We start from the raw sequence: 20422 nt of genomic DNA, 5'->3' as shown, positions 1-20422 counted from the left end.
ATTTATTATCCCAGTGGGCACAGGGAAAATAAAAATAATAATTTCTTACTGAGAACTTATGATGCACTGGTGTAATGTACATTATTATTGGACCATTTCAAGCTTACAAACCAATGACTTGGATGACGTCTTAGTCCGGCAGCAGAGAGGCGATTTTTGGCCTAACCAAAAATTCGCGGTTATAGTTTTTTTTAATGGTGTTTATTTATCTTTGGGGCATATATAATAATATCTAGGTGGGTGTAGAGTCATCATCCTTGAGCAATTTAAAATATTCAAGATGGCCACCATGGAGGTCTGAAAATCAACAAGGTGTCATGTATTTGTAGTCAGGTATGCTTTCTGATCTGTTCTGGTCGTTGATGTATTATTTGTGTGATATTATTGTTTGTTTAGTAGAACTCGTATGTGATGTCGGTAACCCTAACCTGTGGATTAATCTAACTGATAGATAAGCCTGATAAAGTAAGAATCAGAAGTTAATCCGATAAAGATATCGGCTAGTTGTTGTAATTAACAAGGGGGAGGCTAATATAAGAATAACCCTTATATCCCTTGTTAGATTTGTTTACTGTTAATGTAACAGGGTAATTAAGTCACACAATATGAAGGATTTGTATGGTACAATAATAATTGTTTCCCAAAATCACTGTTGTTGGAGTTATTTTTAATAGGACCATACATAGTATAGCAGCCAACATTACGGCTGGGAGATAAAAGTACACAAGCTTGATTGTTACTTGATGTCACGTGATCGACTATAGTCCATGACCCCTAGAGGTACGAGCCACCTAAGGTATTATACATATCGTGGGACTAGATCACCGTGACACCCATATGGTTAAAAATATCTTGGTTCATATCAAAGTGATATGTCCCACTAGACACTAGGCCTATAACCTTACAGGAACGTCAACCAAAAGAGTTGTGTGATACGTCCCACTAGACACTAGGCCTATAACCTTACAGGAACGTCAACCAAAAGAGTTGTGTGATACGTCCCACTAGACACTAGGCCTATAACCTTACAGGAACGTCAACCAAAAGAGTTGTGTGATACGTCCCACTAGACACTAGGCCTATAACCTTACAGGAATGTCAACCAAAAGAGTTGTGTCATATGTCCCACTAGACACTAGGCCTATAACCTTACAGGAATGTCAACCAAAATAGTTGTGTGATATGTCCCACTAGACACTAGGCCTATAACCTTACAGGAACGTCAACCAAAAGAGTTGTGTGATACGTCCCACTAGACACTAGGCCTATAACCTTACAGGAACGTCAACCAAAAGAGTTGTGTGATACGTCCCACTAGACACTAGGCCTATAACCTTACAGGAACGTCAACCAAAAGAGTTGTGTCATATGTCCCACTAGACCTATAACCTTACAGGAATGTCAACCAAAAGAGTTGTGTAATACGTCCCACTAGACACTAGGCCTATAACCTTACAGGAACGTCAACCAAAAGAGTTGTGTGATACGTCCCACTAGACACTAGGCCTATAACCTTACAGGAACGTCAACCAAAAGAGTTGTGTGATACGTCCCACTAGACACTAGGCCTATAACCTTACAGGAACGTCAACCAAAAGAGTTGTGTGATACGTCCCACTAGACACTAGGCCTATAACCTTACAGGAATGTCAACCAAAAGAGTTGTGTCATATGTCCCACTAGACACTAGGCCTATAACCTTACAGGAACGTCAACCAAAAGAGTTGTGTGATACGTCCCACTAGACACTAGGCCTATAACCTTACAGGAATGTCAACCAAAAGAGTTGTGTAATACGTCCCACTAGACACTAGGCCTATAACCTTACAGGAACGTCAACCAAAAGAGTTGTGCGATACGTCCCACTAGACACAAGGCCTATAACCTTACAGGAACGTCAACCAAAAGAGTTGTGTGATATGTCCCACTAGACACTAGGCCTATAACCTTACAGGAACATCAACCAAAAGAGTTGTGTGATATAAATAATCAATTATGGGTAATAAACAGGATATTAAACATATTATCATTTCGTATCATGTTTATGTCCCTCGCGAAATACTTTCACTTGATACTCACGAAAGCTTGGGACAACTGAAAACTATTTAACTTGGGACATAAATATGATACGAAATGGAAGCTCATTTAATATTCTATAAGTATGTGTCTTTATATAATCACAAAATTGAGTGTATAAACCTTTAAATAATCACATAATTATGTGTATGTACATTTAAACAATCAGACATTTGTGTGTTTGTACCTTTATATAGTCACATAATTGTGTGTTTGTACCTTTAAATAAACACATAATTGTGTTTGTACCTATAAATCATCAAATAATTGTGTTATTGTACCTTTAAATAATCATAAGACACATAATTGTGTTTGTATCTTTATATAATCACATACATGTAGTTGCGTGTAGGTACCTTTAAATAATCATAATTGTGTGCTTGTACCTTTAAATAATCAAATAACTGGGTGTATGTGCCTTTATATAATCACATAATTGTATTTATTACCCATATGGTCTACAATAAATGGTTACATACATATATTTTCTGATGCTATCTAAATGTATATGGTAAGGGTCATAATAACACACTGACAACTGTTACGACACACTTATGACTCAACTGTAGTCACTGTAACTGACATCCCTGAATGCTGTTAACTTTGACTGTGAAGCCATTACAAACATATTTAACGTTTGTGGATAATAAATAAATTATAACATTCGCAGTAGTGCCATACAAAATTTATTAAACTCATTTGGAAATTGTATTAAACATGTGTACCACTTGCTCTCGCTCATGGAATAACAGAAATTCCAAACTCATTTCATAAATTCCATAAATTCTGCATGGCACTCCTGCTCATGCAATAATCTCTATATATATACACGTGTGTGTGTGTATATATATATATATATATAAATATGTACTGAGGGGCGCGGTATAGACCAACAGTAAAGTGCTCGTTTGATGTGCGATTAGTTAAGGACTGATCTCCATCAGGGTATTTCTTGTTCCAACCAGTGCATCACGACTGGTATATCAAAGGCCGTGGTATGTGCTATCCTATCTGTTATGTATGTACCTTTCAAACAGTTTTTCTCATGCACCACCTTACAGCCGAACCTCTCAATGGACTCCCCACGTTGACACATGTTGCACATCACACAATGACCGTTCTCCTCATTGATCACCACCGCACATCTCATGGGGGGGTCAGTTCCTCTGGTCGGGGGGTCAGTTCCTCGACTCTCGTCCACATCTTTGTTTTTTTAGAAGAAAAAGAAAATGTTAATACATTGAGGCTTCTGTGACACCTGCCCATCGGTTGACATCATTACGTTTCAATCAGTACCAGCAAAACAGAATGGAGATTATTTTATTTTATTATTATTTTCATGAATACTTAACCTGACTTCAGACACCCCACCTGACCCCCACCCCAGCAACGAACTGGCCAACCGGCTAGAATCTCCCAGAAGACCAAGGTTACCCTCTTGCAGTCATGTCACATAATCTTCCTAAATAGCATCTATTACAATTTGGGCGACATGGTCTGAACTATTCATATACATGTATGCAAGAAAACTAACTTTGCACTTACGTAGCCCAAAGGCTGTGGTTAGTATTTTTCACCATGGGGTTAGTAAATACTTTCTCCTGCCAAGCCCAACGGCTAGCAAAAATACTAAATAAAAAATATATGTATTTTCCCCCACAAAACCCAAGCAAAAAGGTCACCATTTTGGTTTCCCAAGCTCATAAGCAGAATCCAAATATCATCAATACATATGATCTAAAAAGTAATGTATACCATTTTGACACTGGTACTCGAAGATTTGTTACAGTAATATACTGCAGGCATACTGCAAACAGTAACCCCTTGATGGGAATCCATCCTGGAGTCTAGACCAACCACTGGGCTACGCCCCCCCCCCTCCCCCCCCACCCCAAAGGGAGGATTAATTAAATATGAGCCTGATGTGTTGGAAAGATGCATACCTGGACGACCAACACATACTGATACTTTAAGAAATGAAAAACGCGTAATTTTAGAGTTAATAAAAAAAACGTGATTATTCCTGCTAACTGGGTGCAGCAATTTTTTTTTCATTTTTGTTATGTCTGATGGGATAGCTTGGGGCAATGTGATATCAGCTCCGTCCAACGCCTCTATGCAGTGTAAACAAACACTCTAATTTACGACAAGGCGCTTCGCTTTCATCAACCTGACTTGTAAAACAACATAAATGACTTGATAGTATAATAAACTATTTAACTAAATATATTTCAATTTGGATCAATAGAACGAAATGAAGTTATAGTATTTTACTCTTAAAAAATCTAAAGAAAAAAATGCATATTGTTGGTAGGGTACATTCCCACTCACGATATCCAAATGATAATTTTCTTTTCTTTGGGACTACGTAATTGGTCAGTTTTGTGATTTTAGATGGGAAAGTCTACTTAATCAAGGGTTTTACAGAATTACTTACAGTAATAAAGCAGGACAGCTGATAATGTCCATTATGATTTGAGGGGTGTCCGCGTGGTTATCACACAATACCCTGTAATCTTAATAAAAGAGGCACGTCTTTGTAGTGTCTAGACCATCTAAATATACACCTGCCAATCAGGAACCACAGGTACAGGCCACGGAAAGAAAAAAACAATTAATCAAGAAAACACTCCGATTATTATTTCAGTACGTGGGTTAATTTATGGACAAAACATAAAACAGTTATTTCAACACTCTGACAATGGTGGTTTATTTTGTATTGAAAAATAACATATACTTGTTGCTGGCTTACTGGGATGGATGTTATTACAGAACATTGCAATGCATCCACAAGAATCAGGTATGTTTTGTTTCTTCAGTTCGAAGACTAATTCCTGCGTGACACGTTAGGTATTACGTAACCACCAGCTCACCAGAGGGCGTATTCACTGGGATGGTACAAAATGGATGCGCCCGTTATATATAATAGCCATCACATTTAAGCGTTTGTTTACCTGACGTGGTGTTCAGCTTGCAATGCTTTTCATTCAATGCCACATCATCCACTTCCCATGTAAATCCTACATTACATTTGCATTCTGTTTCTCCAGTTTTAGTACATTTCGTCAGTTTCGCATTTTCATCAATACACACGTAACGGCAGCTTACGCATCTCTCTGCTTGATTCCACCCTATGTTGTAATATCCATCCTCGCACTCTTCACATGTGGAGTTCTGAAAATCTTCCGAGCAGTGTTTCTTAACGTGGGTGCCCGGACCACACTTGAAACAAGTTACTGAACGGGTGCTGCCATCTGGTAGATGTACGTCCACCAGGTACGTGTGGCTAACATCCTGCAAACAAAAACACAGTTTTAACTTGTCTAGGACACAAGGGGCCTATCGGCCTATAGAGCTCCACTGTTTAATTTTCAATTTTGTCAGTAGTAGAAATTAAATTAATTTGTAAAGACCACCTTAGAATATCCAATACACAGTCTTCAGAGGAAACCTGCTACATTTTTGCATTAGCAGCAAAGGATATTTTATATGCATTTACTCAGACAGGACAGCACTTACCATGACCTTAAATATCAGTCATGGGGCCTGGGCACAGGTTGATATGGGCGAAAAAACCAATAAGAGAACACTTGCGGAATTTGGACCGTATGACCCAAGCACCTCTGGTGAGCACTAAGCTAGATCCTACCCTGTACCATGAACTAATCTCAAAAAGTGAAATATAACCAAGTTCCTGTCTAAGCTAGTGGTGCTCCGAAGATCAATTATACTTTTTAAAACAGCACACAAAACTGAATTAGAATTACTGAATTAATACATGTTTAATTGTGATTTCCCTAGAAATTAGGCAAGGCATGGTAGACCAAACACTTTTGGGGCATTTTCATAATTTTCAGGGCACTTGATTTTGATTAAAAATACACAAAAATTGATTGAAATAAACATTATTATCTCGCCTTCATGTAAAATTCTTTAATCTCATTGGTTGTTTGCCGTTGGACAAATCCCTTATACCCCTGTGGGCGGAGCCAAATTCTCTTATACCCCGTCTGTAATTTCCAAACGTTTCCAGCCACCCCAGTTAATGCTAAAGCAATAATTAGATTATAAATAATATTGATAATCAATCAAGTATACATAATTAATTTTGTTTCTACTATAAAATACACTATTTCAATACTTTTAAAAGCTGCAATGTCGTTTATCGATGGAACTATTTTTCATCACTGGCAAGTGGTTTCTAGCGCGTCCGCGTGGTACGGCTCTGTTAATAAATTGTTAACAATTATTGTCTGGCGTTATTTTGATTATTTGGCTATATGGTTTAACATGTCGGCTCGGGGTAAAAGAACACACAGAGGGTACATAAAAAGCCATATACCCCGAGAGATGCTTCTACAACTTATAATGTAATTTATGTGCTTGCTTTAATAAATGAATGGCAAAAGATATAAAAGTCATATTTTATTAATTAATAATACCTATTTTTTTGGTGTTTTATAAAGGCAATTTTAGAATTAATTACTGAAAAAGGCTTATTTAATCTCAGGGCAGCATGGTGCTGATTAAGGCAAGATGGTCTTAGACTATTGAGGCACCATGCTAAGACAAGCTAGGGAAAACACTATTTAATGACACCCCAGTTCGAGACTTATGCATTCTTGTACAATACAGGGGGCGGGAGCAGAGGTGGCCGAGTGCTTGTCTGAGGTGCATGTGTTTGCAGGATCGAACCACCTCAGTGGATTCATTCAACTGATTGGGTTTTTTCTTGTTCCAACCAGTGCACCATAACTGGTCAAAGGCTATGGTATGTGGTTTCCTGCAGGGGTGTAGGCTGGTGTGTGTGTGTGTGTGTGTGTGTGTGGGGGGGGGTGGTGGGTTCAGACGACCTACCCGCTGAAGCAAATGGTCCGCTTTCAGAACTAAAACATACAGGTTTATACATATGGAGTTTCTGGTGGTGCAAAAACAAAATAGAAAAAGGGTCCACTTGGTTCATATTCGAACACACCCCCCACCCCCCTCTAAGGTCCAGATCACACTACACCCCTGTCCTGTCTGTGAGAATGTGCATGTAAAAGATCCCTTGCTGCATTCAGGAAAATGTAGCAGGTTTCCTCAAAATGTTTGACATCCATTAGCCAATGATTAATTAATCGATGTGCTCTAGTGGTGTCATTAAACAAAACAAACTTTAACTTAACTTTTACTCTGGTACAATATAAAACATTATTTCATGATGAGTTTGCATTTATGTAGATCGCGTGTATGCAGCCATTTTACCGAGGTGCACACACCAACAACCTAAGTATGGTCTATTGATCAACAAACTCCAGTCTCAAAAGCTGTGAATAAAGGTCATGCTCCACTGTCATCTAAAGGCCAAACCAAATTGTTAACAACTATGATACAGTACTTCTACCTTTAATTACCACTAGATTTCCCCAAAATTTGGTCTAGTCACAAATCATGAAAAAACCATTACAATGACAAAGATTCCACATACAAAACTGTAACAATCTCACCAGTATCGATTTCGCCGAGATTGCACGGGCAAAGTACATGCAGTTTTCTGCCATTTTGCTTGTTTATGGAATACTTTTCAAGAGGGGTGGGGTCAGTATGACATAATCTAACAATGTCATGACATGCGTTAAGGTATAATGCACTCATCATGAAGTTAGATTAATTAATAGAATAGATATTTAATGAAAACCAGGCACGAAAAATACATTGGCTATTGGGTGTCAAACTATAGTAAATCAAATTAATTACATCATATACTCATATAGGAGGCTTACGCCCCTCTTGAAGAGTATTCCATATAAAATGGCAGACAGAAATAAACTGTGCCCTATGCAATCTCAGCAAAGTCGATATCTGTGACATCAATACATTACACAGTTCGAATGTGGCATCTGTGTCACTGTAATGTTTTTTTCATGATTTGTGTCTGGACAAAATGTTTGGGGAAAACTAACGGTAATTAAATGTAGAAGAGTAATTTATCATAGTTGTTAACAATTTGGTTCAGACTTGAAGTCTGCACATGTCAATACAGTCGCAGACAGTTAACACAAAGATCACACCCAAATAAACTGCGATGCAAGTTTGTAAAAAAACAAAAACAATAGTTGTTGGCATCTATGAATACTTCACTGCAGTTTTGTGTATTTTTCATTCTTGATTTTGTGCACATGGCCGAGAGCTTACATGCATTGTGATCGCAGTAAATTAACTGAATGTCGGTAATTTATACAAGTTGCTGTGAATAAAGTTAGTTTACAATAATAATGACATTTGGCATACACATGGTTGCCATTTCATTTTCAGGTATCAAAATAGAGGCCTACAAAAAATGAAAAGCAGTACATTTTTTAGACCTAGTAGCAAGGGGTCCAACCTAAACCGTATGACACATGCTTGAACTTCATATACCACTACCAAAATGGCGGATAAAACTTCACTTCGCTACACGACGGTGAGTACATTTTGTCTTACAGCTATATGTTGGATGCCTTTCTGATTAAAATAATATTGCGATACGGCTCTAGAATGAATATTCTATCCATTTGTTTACTTAATTCCCGATTTTATTCAACCACAAAAAAGCTATTGAAGAAAAACCTTGTTGTTTTGACGGCCAAAACAAACATGATCAAAGTTCTGGGTGTTATTTTAAGGAAACAATTTATATTTATACACTTAAAAAGTGTCTTGATGAAAGTTTGTATACCCTGGAAGCTAAATTAAGCAAATACGTTTTGGTTAGTCATTATATAATTATCCATCCAAGAATTTTCTTATACTTTAGGCATATCTTCGTCTGCTCCCCCGGGTTTAGGACACCTAATCGTATGTTCCAAATTTTGTTTTTCAGAACAGTTTGTGAAGACTGCGGCCAACTATACTCTGGAAGGTCTGCCGTCCGTAGACATGTGGTTGTCCATCATGGCAGACCAGGCGGGCACCAGTGTTGTTAACTAGGAGTCATCTCCAAGGACACCGCATTTCCAGATTCATTGGAATGAATGATTTAGTTTTTATATATTGTTTAATAAATCGACATTATAATGCAATGTAGTATTAGTTTGTTGTTAGTCCCCCACTGGACACCTAAAACACCAATCCTAGTATATGGATGCATGTCGTGTATCTCGAATAGGTTACTGTGACCTTGACTGACCCTTGACCTACATCTGGGGGTTTTCAGATGTGTTTAGACAAAATTTAATGACAATATGACGTAAGTTGTATTGTGTACATGAAAGTTCCACAACGAGTGACGGTTGATTATTGTGTTTATGTCACTCTCGTTAGTTAAGACACGGGTTTTAGTCTTAGGTGACGTTTTGAAAATTAATTAACGTGAGTGACATATGTAAGATGGTCAACCTTCACGAATTGAGAAACTTATTTCATAAATGAGGGGATTTGCATTACATTTCTGTTGCCATATCTACTAAATTTAGTTTTTAATTTTTTCAAGCTGAACAGAGAAAAATTAGGAATTACAATTGTGACGTCACATTACTTTAATCAGAAAGGCATTCAGCAAGCAGCTGTAAGACAAAATGTACTCACCGTCGTGTATCGAAGCCAGCTTTATCCGCCATTTTGGTAGTGGTATACGAAGTTCAAGCACATGTCATACGGTTTAGGTTGGACCCTTTGAGTAGGTGAAGAAATAAAAATTCACCTGCTAAAATTACTAAAAACATTGCAGGTCATTTTTCAAGAGACAGATGTATGTACGATCATCTCATCTTGTATTTAGCTGAGGCTGCGCTTGTGATTCTGTTGTATTTTAATTTTATAATGCTCTAAGATACATCTCAGAGGTCCTAATATTCCACACAGTCCCAAACCCTCCCCTCGACCGTGATGCCGTATATCCAGCAGGCCATAGTCACAAACCCTCCCCTCGACCGTGATGCCGTATATCCAGCAGGCCATAGTCACAAACCCTCCCCTCGACCGTGATGCCTTATATCCAGCAGGCCATAGTCACAAACCCTCCCCTCGACCGCGATGCCGTATATCCAGCAGGCCATAGTCACAAACCCTCCCCTCGACCGCGATGCCGTATATCCAGCAGGCCATAGTCCTAAACCCTCCCCTCGACCGTGATGCCTTATATCCAGCAGGCCATAGTCACAAACCCTCCCCTCGACCGTGATGCCGTATATCCAGCAGGCCATAGTCACAAACCCTCCCCCGACCGTGATGCCTTATATCCAGCAGGCCATAGTCACAAACCCTCCCCTCGACCGTGATGCCTTATATCCAGCAGGCCATAGTCACAAACCCTCCCCTCGACCGTGATGCCTTATATCCAGCAGGCCATAGTCACAAACCCTCCCCTCGACCGTGATGCCTTATATCCAGCAGGCCATAGTCACAAACCCTCCCCTCGACCGTGATGCCGTATATCCAGCAGGCCATAGTCACAAACCCTCCCCTCGACCGTGATGCCTTATATCCAGCAGGCCATAGTCACAAACCCTCCCCTCGACCGTGATGCCGTATATCCAGCAGGCCATAGTCACAAACCCTCCCCTCGACCGCGATGCCTTATATCCAGCAGGCCATAGTCACAAACCCTCCCCTCGACCGCGATGCCGTATATCCAGCAGGCCATAGTCACAAACCCTTCCCTCGACCGCGATGCCATATATCCAGCAGGCCATAGTCACAAACCCTCCCCTCGACCGTGATGCCTTATATCCAGCAGGCCATAGTCACAAACCCTCCCCTCGACCGTGATGCCGTATATCCAGCAGGCCATAGTTTTTCTAGTAGGACAGATTTCTTTTGGCCTGCTATGTTAAATACAACAGCAGGCCATATTTTACTTCCATTTCGAGCCCCGCATAATTTGTTTTTGTGATGACCATATTAATACTGATGATCTAACTACTTTAAAATTTTCAGAAATCGAACACGAAGTCAATATTGCCCTTGCAATTAAGCGAGGCAAAGGTTGGTGGTATTTCTCCCATATCGCCTCCTAGCATGACCCCACAGGTCAAGTGACGGGCGACCATGACTTTAGACTTTGAAGGATGTGTGTGCACACAGACATACCTTGGAAGGAAAGTCGTCAGATCTCGGTGTGAGAACCAAGGAGCAGCACAAGGCCGTATACAGAAACACGGCAAGCATCAGCTTACACAGCAATTTCTGAAAGAGATCAAAAGAGAAAAAAATATTATCAAGTTCAGAGTGTTTTCACAGGCATCAGTTCTGACAATACAAGCATGGTGATTGGTAAACCTCAGGTCAGGCCTCAAATTTAGCAAACAAGAGGGCAAGGCCATTTGTCCTAGACTGATAGATTATTTTAGGGCATTATGGCCACGAGGCAAACTTCAACAATCATAATTACAGGACCCATTCACAATAAATAAGTGTGAACAGCTGCCTGTTTTAGTAATACAACACATTTTTTCAGTTGCGCAGTTCGGTTTTTGTCTTCAACGGGAGAGGTCAATCGTTAATATTGTCCAGTTTATTAAAGCCTTGAGCTATTTCATTCTAAATATATTAGTATACCATCATTGGACAAGAGTCAGTCACCAGCCACTGTATTTCCATTGTATTTTTCTTGCAGGCTCCGTTCGAGGATCGAGAATTCCTATATTTATTGCTTACGATTACGTCCTCTGACCGCCCTTGCACTAAGATACTAATGGCCGCCTTTTGTTTATTTTGAGCAGTCTATTGTAAATGTAAAATACTCTATTAACTCTTAATTATTGTTTTATAGTAGTGCCAGCTACTATCTAAGACAGTATTGATTGTTATACTGTACTATTATAATATTTAAATAAATAAATCTCAATAGGAAGACCTTGTAAAATTAAAAGAATAAAATAACAATAAACCACAACTTGACCTTTATCCGCCATGACAGCCGCCATGTTGGAAACTAGAATTAAATACAAACGAGGTAAAAGAATCGAGCGATAACCATAATACATCCATGGATAGGTTAGACGCAGTTCTAAATAACAGTATGACACCAAACAGATTTTCAAATGAACAACTTGCCTGGGACCATGACCATGTTTTTGGTACCCCTCAAACAGGAGAAAAAGTGCCGTATTATGCCTCATCCCCCAAGATAAGCGGCTCGCAACCCCCCATACAACCACCGCACCGAACATCCATTAGAAACATCATGGCTGATATATTAACTAAACCTAGTTTATCAACCATAGAGGAATTTCCGTCCGATGAATCTTTTCCGGATTCCCCACCCCCCCGGGGGGACAACATCGCCGGGGTCGCCGCCGACCCTGAAAAAAATGTAGGTAACGGCGATGAGGAACCGGATTCCTCTACTGGATCCAACAAGTTAACCATTTACCTTGGAGAAGAACCACCAGAAGTCCCCCATAATGAAATAAATATATATCCCAACCCAACCACCGACTCTGTTGTCACTGGCGAGGTAAGCGCCAAACTTCATCTTGACTCAGCAAGCGCCAGTGGGTCACGGACGCCGCCACCAGCCACCACCAAGACAGTGAAGAGGAAGAAAAAGATCCTCCCCCCTACACCACACCACGAGGGCCAGAGGAAGAGGAGGGTGGCGGAGGAGGTGACCCACACATCTACGGATGAAGAGTTGGGTAAGTATAATATTACTACTTCCAATCGTTACAGACTTTTGGAAGATGATATATACGAAAAATATACAGGAGATGAATCGGCAAAAAAAAGTAAAATCTTTGTTAAACCCCCCATGTCACCCCTCCCACACCCCATATCTGGAATTAGACAAGTCCTTTTTGCTGGAAAGAATCCATCCAGGTACGAATACTTTTTTTTGCAGGAATCCATTAACTCCATCTCCTCAGATGCCTCTTTCAACTTAGAAACCTCTCTTTTCTTTTTCACCAGGCTCACGGATGGAAGAGTTTTCATTCACTCCAAAACAGAGACCCCCCTCCTTAAACTAGGCAGTTATTTCTATCTCCGCCCTGACCCAAACACCAGTCTTAGTGTAGAGATCTTATTTGAGACCATCTACCAGGAGCCCATAGATGTTAATAAGAGCCTGGATCCTACTCACACCCCAACCCCCTCTTCCTCCCAGCTAGGGTACACACAAGATTCCCAACTTAGCCAAAACATTCATTTTCAGGTTTTAAGTTCTATCCCCCAAAATAATGTAAACAACAGCCCACCACCGTCATCTTTGTATGGCTCCGTTCAGGTCCGCACTTCCCCGATAAATGTAAACATGCTAACGCCAGTCAAACCCGAAACCAACTCACAGGCCACTCGGCGGTCTCCGACTCCCTCCGAAGTGGACTCGGAGACGGCCGAGAGGCCTCTCGACAGTAAACTACCCTCTGCGGACAAGTCCGAACCTCCAAACAATCAATCAACAATACAGCCTAGTGTTAGAGCGCCCGCTTCACCCACCCCAAACTCTAACCCAAACGACTGTACGGCCCCCCCCAAAAAATCTGCTCAACCGGTTGCGGTGGGAGTATGGGGGGACGAGCCGTGTGATATCTTTGGCCCAGTAGCCACCCTCTCTCGGTCTAAATTTATAAAAGAATTTACAGTTGTTAAAAATTAAAAATCTAAACGCAGTCTGCAATTTGAGAATGTAAACAAGGCCCCAGTCTGTGCAGAATTTTTGCGTTCCCCCAACAAAAAATCCTCCCCCCGGAAACGGAAAGTAGCACTAAAATCAACCTGCCCCGGGGGTGATCAGTTAGTTAAAAAAAATAGTAACAAACAACCAACAGTTAACGAGGAGTATCCCCCACTCCCACCTAAAACCCCAGTTCCCAATCCACCACCCAAGGGTACCCAGGTACCCTTGGCCTTCTATAAAGGGGTGGAGCCAGCTAAAGGCGGTTCTGGGATCGCCCCCTTCCACAGTACAGGACCTACCGTACCACCCCAGTTTACTGTGGTCGGTACCAAACCAACTAAAGAAAAGGTAAAAGACCCCATAAACAATAATTCTACTATACAAGACTTCACTTGCAGACGGTTGGTCAGGATGCCACCCGGACCGCTGTCTGCGGTGCACCTCCAAAATATTTTAATTAAAGAAAACCCTGACCTTGATATTAAAAATGTTACAATCTGGAAAAATGGCTACTGGGACGTGCTGTTAAAAGATAAAAATAACTGTGTGGACCTGATAATTTTCAGGTCCCAATCTTATCCATTATTAATGTTCAGACCAAAACCGATAAAATGTGTGCAGTGCCAGAGATGGGGACACAGCATAAAAAAATGTCGCTCCAGGGGGGACCCAGTCTGCTTTAGGTGTGGGGACAAGCACCCAAAGCGGGGGGACGGACAACCCATGCACCAAGGCATTAAAATGTGCCAACTGTAAGGGTCAGCACTACACTCATAGCCAGAAGTGCCACCACCATCAGGAAGCCATTCGGGTATTAAACTCCAAGCCCAGAGAGGAGTCCGTCCACCCACCAAGGGGGGCTTATAACCCAGTCGAGCGTCAAAGACACACACCGGCATCCGCCCCACCCCCCCCCTTCTTAGAACTAATAATTTTAATGCTGGGAACGCCTACACAAAGCCGCCCCCCCCTTAATGAGAAATATAAACAACGGCCCAGACCAGCCCATAACAGCAGAACAACTTCTGCGGGTTTTAACGGGGCTGTTTCTGGACGGTTCCCTGGGGGCACCTATTAAGGGAAATATACAAGAGGAAACCATTAAAATGGCTACGCACTCAGCCTGTCTAGCCTTTTCGCACCACCTTGGTATTAATATCAAAGACCCAAAAGTTTTAACAAATAGCTTTAACTGGTATGCACCGAGAATGGCCAAACCAACTCCTGTCTCCACGCCTAGTCATCATAATATAGACTAGACTACTTAAACTAATAGAGTTTATAATTAGTACTGCCTCAAACCAATTATGGGAGACACGAGAAATAAAGCTACACCCAAACACCTAACCAAAATTAACAATAACAGTAACAATAATAATAGTGTAAATAATAGCGATAATATTAACAGTAACAACAACAGCGCTAATAAACAAACTAAAATTAAAATAGATAAATTTAAAGGTTTGGCCATTCTCCAGTGGAATGCTAAAGGCATTAAATCACTAAACCATGGGGACGAATTAAAAATATATATAGTAGACGCTAAACCGGCCATAGATGTCATTTGCATACAAGAAACCTGGTTAGACAATGATAACCAAGATAAAACTAAAAATAAAAAATATTTTAGAAACTTTAATATTCCGGGGTACTTTGGTTTTTTTTATAATAATAATTTTTCTACTAGGGGAGGTATAGCTACTTTCATCAGGAATGACATGTCTTACTCCCGCATCCCGCTCAATGAGACCAAAAATAATATTGAGGTCTTGGGCACTACAGTGTATGGCGGAGTCGAGAATATAGATATTTATAATTTTTATGTTCACCCAGGTAGTCAACAAAATAAACTTACTAAATAATTATTTGGATTCCATTTCTAAAACACAAACTAATAAATTAATTATTTTAGGAGATTTTAATTGCCGTAATTCTTTATGGGGATCTACGACTAACGATAAACAGGGGCTTATTATGGAACAATTTATAGAAACTGTTAAAACTGTTTGTCTAAATGATGGGTCTCCAACCTTTTTTTCTGACTCCTACCTTACCTGGACCTGGCTAGACCTCACTATGGTCTCAGAGGAGATTGCGTCTAAATGCGAGTGGCAGGTCATTGATGATTTTAATAGTGACCATCTCCCCATTATTACATACTATAACTTAAATGGGGCATGGAGGGAAACACCGAAAACTAAAGAAAAATGGAATTTTAATAAAGCAGACTGGCCAGGTTTCTATCAGTTATGCTTGAATCTTAGGCCGGAAGATATTAGAAGTAATAATATAGATAAATTTAATAAAAATCTGATTGATAAGATTACAATAATAGCCAATAAAACTATCCCAATTTCAAATGCTAAAGTTAGATATAATTCAGTACCTTGGTGGAATGATAATCTAGCTAACATTATTAAACATAGAAATAAAATGCGTAAGAAATACCAGAGTGATAAAACTCTGGATAATTTAGGTAAATTTAAAGAAAGTAAATTTAAAGTTACACAAGAATTGTTTAGACTTAAAAAAGATTCATGGAATAAATTTTGCTCATCATTAAATAGGCAATCTAGGGTTACAGAAGTATGGGCAAAAATAAAACGCATCCAGGGAAAAACTCTTGCTAAATCTTCTCTACTAAAAGCTAATAAGCTATATACCACTAACCAACAAAAAGCTACAATATTTGGACAAACCTTTCAAGAAAACTCAAGTAATGGCAATTTTCCACATAAATTCTCTAATATAAAAGAAAATATAGAAAAAAATTATAAGGTCCCCCTGGATGCTAAATTTTCTAAACATAATATAGATTATAACATTCCATTCTCCCTCCAGGAAATGACTGAGGCTTTTGCTCACAGGAAAGGTACCGCCCCTGGGCCAGATAAATTCAGCTATCTCTTTTTCCAAAACATGCCAGAAGCTACCCTCAGACTTTTCCTGGAACTTTATAATAAAGCCTGGAAACAGGGTTATCTCCCCTTAGCATGGAAACATGCTGAGGTTGTCAGCCTCCCCAAGAAAGGAAAAGACCTATCCAACCCATCTAATTACCGTCCAATCTCACTAACATCCAGTGTTTGCAAAACCATGGAGGCCATGGTTAATTCCAGACTCAGCTACTATTTAGAAAGCAACCATCTTTTGACCATATATCAGAGTGGCTTCAGAAAAAACCACTCTACTGCCGACCACCTTTTTCGACTCCAATCAGAAATTGCAAATGCTTTAAGTCATGGCGACAAAGTGGTCGGAATATTTGTTGATCTGGAAAAGGCCTATGATATGGTTTGGCGACACGGGCTACTAATTAAAGTGTATAACATGGGCATTAGAGGGCCTATGTTTGCATTTATTGAACGTTTTATTAACAATAGAACTTTTACTGTTAATGTCACTGAAACATTCTCTGATATTCTTAACCTTGAGAACGGCATACCCCAGGGATCTGTACTAGCCCCAATGCTTTTCAGTATTTTTATTAATGACCTAGCTACTGCCCTCACTGGCTCGTCTAATGAGGACACTAAGCTTAGTATTGGTCTATTTGCTGATGACACAGCTTTTTGGCGAACTGGAAAGTGTATAGAAAAGATTAAAATAGATATCCAAAAAGATATAGATATACTTCAAAATTGGGCTGAAACCTGGGGTGTTACCATCTCAAGATCTAAGACTTCTGCTATTCTATTTACTAATAATAATTTCCAGAGACGGCATAAACTTAATCTAACACTAGATAATCATCCCATAGCTCAGGTAACGTCAGTTAAATTTCTGGGAGTCATTTTTGACCCAGCACTTTCTTTTAATGAACATATAAAAGATGTAGTTAAAAAATGTAATAATTATATTAATTTACTTAGAGTTATATCTGCAACTAAGTGGGGGGCTGACAGACATACTCTTTTAATGATTTTTGAAGCATTTATCGTCTCCAGGTTACAATATGGTGCCCAAGCCTTCTGCTGTGCATCAACTTTCCAGCTTGATAAGCTAGAATCAACATACAATAAAGGGCTTAGAATTATAACCAAAATCTCCCCGGGTACACCAAATGACAGTCTGCGTGTGGAGCTAAATATTCTTCCCCTTAGTGTTAGGCGCACCCAGCTTTGTCTTAAACACTGGTTTAAAGCTAAATACCTAGTACCACTAAGTCCTGTAGCAACCACTAAACCAAATAATGATGATTATTTACATATTAATATTGATTCCGCAGTTAATTTTAATAATAGAATGGCGTCTAATTTAGAACTCTTGGATATTAATCTGGACAAGTACTCTCCCCCCTTGGTGCCACCCTGGTTAATTAAACCGCCGAATGTCCCTTTGCTTCTAAGAAAGGAAACCTTAAAAACAGAATTTGAACCATTTAAAAATATAATATTTAGAGCAGCTTTAAATGACTACTATTCTGAGTATATCCACATATATACAGATGGCTCCAAGGACCCACTTTCTGGTAAAGCAGGCATGGCTTTCTGTGTCAGGCCTAGCTTGCCTAACATTTCTAGCTCCCACTATGCCAGGGTGACTGACCACGTTTCGGTATTTACTACTGAACTGATGGCAATCTACTCTGCACTTAAGTGGATTCTTACTAATATTACTAATTTCTCGACCCCCCAAAAATTTCTTATAATATCTGACTCTTTGAGCTCACTACAAGCTCTCCAGAACCTAAAATTCAAGAGTTCTTATTTAATTAAGCATATTATAAACATGATTAATTATAACAATAGTAAAGGGTTATTTATAACTTTGGAATGGGTTCCTGCTCATGTCGGCATCTCTGGCAACGAAAATGCAGATTTATTAGCTAAAAAAGCTCTAGATACAGATAAAATTGAAATTAATATTAATATTAATCTTAATGAAACTATGGCCATAGCCCATAAAATTTTTATCAAGTTTTGGCAAACCGAATGGAATATTAAAACAAGGCTATGGCATCATTTAATCAAACCTAAAGTTAATTCGAAAAGACCCACCTATCATAATGTTAAAACTGAAACAATTATTACCAAACTGCGCCTTGGTGTTGTTTTTGGTCTGAACGATACCCAATTTAAAATTAAAAAAAGTAATACGGCACTCTGTACTAAATGTAAAAAATTAGATAATGTAAGACATTTTCTTTTCTATTGTAATAAATACATTAAGAAAAGAGATATTCTTAAAATAATAATAGATAAATGTAAAATTAAATTTAATCCAGTTAAAATATTTAACCCGCCCCCCTCTCTCAAACAGGTGGTGGAACGGGCTATTTTAAACTTTGTAAAAGATACTAAAATACATATATAATAAGTAGCTGGCACATAATATGATAACCAAGTAAATTGGGTCGAGGGCGGCCCGAGGATTATAAATCTATACTTAACTAGGAGCCTGCTTAACATTTAAACTCACCTTACAGCGGCTGACAGTTGGCTGGTGGCAAACCTTGCCCACGGTGGTAACGGCGCTGGCCTTACCCTCCCGTGGACAAACCGAATAACTTCCCTTTTTTATAAAAATTTTTTTAACTCTTTTTAACCATAAATGTTTATTCTTTTTTAATTAATTATATTAATAAGACTCTTTTTCCTTTTAAACAGTTTTAAAGACACCAAACAGCCTACACACAATAATCTGCATTCACAGGTTGGCGGTTGGCTGGAGACTTGTAACATCCACATTCCTTTCTTTCTTTTTTTTCCAGAGAAGGAATCGAAATCCAGCCAATCGCAGCTCTTCATTCTTTGCCTGTTGTTTCTTAACACTGGCTTTTCTTTCATTTTAAACGACTCTGACTAAGGATTGAGATTTAGCCAATCGCAACGCACCCTTCCATACTGAGTGTCGAATATCGATCCGGTTCACTTCTAACACACACTGTGTATTCTTTCTTCTGTCTTCTTGCTGAATGCCGCTCACGAGTGTTCCCGAGGTGCCATTCGGTGATATCCGGAGAGCCGGGTCTTGCCGTGGGTAACCTTGGGACATTATCCTGTCCGGTACTCCTCACTACTTCCCTCAACCTAACCGTATGGAAACTTTCGCTTCACTTTTTTTCCTTCTTTGCTGGCCGCTGCTAGCACGTCTTCTCTTCTCTGTTACCTTTACTGGAATGAGTAACTATTGGGTGCTGAGGCGATTGGCCTTCTGGGCCCGGGTTCTGACCAATTAGAACCCGGTCCCGTTATAAATGTTTTCTATTTGGTCCGCACCTTTAGCTGGCCAAAAACTATAATCTAAACCTAGTGTGAGAGTGGTTGCGTGAATGTTGTTTTTCCGCCTTGATTTGGCGGCGCGGACACCTGGCAGTGTCTGTGCCGCCCTACAGGGGCGGAATTTATGGCTGGGTGTGAATGTGTTTTAGATTTTATTTAAGCATGGTATAGTTATTATACTTTTAATTAATTGTTATAATAAAGATAGTTATTATTGTTAAAACTTTCCTCTTAGCAATTTAAAAAAAAAAAAAAACTATTATTTTAATGTACATGTACCCGTTCTTTTTAATTATCAAACAGGTTTTAAACGGTATTAATTTGATCGGTCAATTGTATATATACAAACAGAAAAAACCCTGACCGGTACTCGGAGCCACCCACTTAACGAATAAGTGGTTACTTGGGTGGCACCGAGGATTATATAGCAATGACATTTGTCATCCGTTTAGGTGGCGCACCCCTCGGGGTGTAGAGCTCACGAATGCTTGAGGAGAACGGCGAGGGCACCTCAACTCAAGAATAGGATCAATCCAGTAGT

General features: G+C 39.5%; 1 protein-coding gene across 1 annotated transcript; it reads right to left on the bottom strand.

The window, feature by feature from the left end:
• Nucleotides 1–232: 232 nt before the first annotated feature.
• LOC121389859 (tumor necrosis factor receptor superfamily member 11B-like) lies at nt 233–20156 on the bottom strand. Its single transcript, XM_041521507.1, has 5 exons — nt 19495–20156; nt 11128–11223; nt 5031–5370; nt 3103–3279; nt 233–297 (listed from the first exon to the last, which is right to left on the bottom strand). The coding sequence occupies exons 2-5, from the start codon at nt 11203–11205 to the stop codon at nt 233–235; spliced, it is 660 nt and encodes a 219-aa protein (XP_041377441.1). The 5' UTR covers nt 11206–11223; nt 19495–20156.
• Nucleotides 20157–20422: the final 266 nt, after the last annotated feature.

This window comes from Gigantopelta aegis, chromosome 15, assembly GCF_016097555.1.
Source record: "Gigantopelta aegis isolate Gae_Host chromosome 15, Gae_host_genome, whole genome shotgun sequence".
NCBI classification, from domain to species: domain Eukaryota; kingdom Metazoa; phylum Mollusca; class Gastropoda; order Neomphalida; family Peltospiridae; genus Gigantopelta; species Gigantopelta aegis.
Note: the sequence above shows the minus strand (reverse complement) of the source record. Positions and strands in the feature narration are given on the sequence as shown.

What these genes read in the sequence shown, in the direction of transcription:
- LOC121389859 (XM_041521507.1), bottom strand. Translation starts at nt 11,205, where the DNA reads ATGCTTGCCGTGTTTCTGTATACGGCCTTGTGCTGCTCCTTGGTTCTC. An exon ending in CAAGCTGAACACCACGTCAG is followed by an intron (nt 3,280 to 5,030) that starts GTAAACAAACGC and finishes AAAAAAACAAAG; the next exon opens with ATGTGGACGAGAGTCGAGGA. An exon ending in TGAGAAAAACTGTTTGAAAG is followed by an intron (nt 298 to 3,102) that starts GTACATACATAA and finishes GTTGATTTTCAG; the next exon opens with ACCTCCATGGTGGCCATCTT.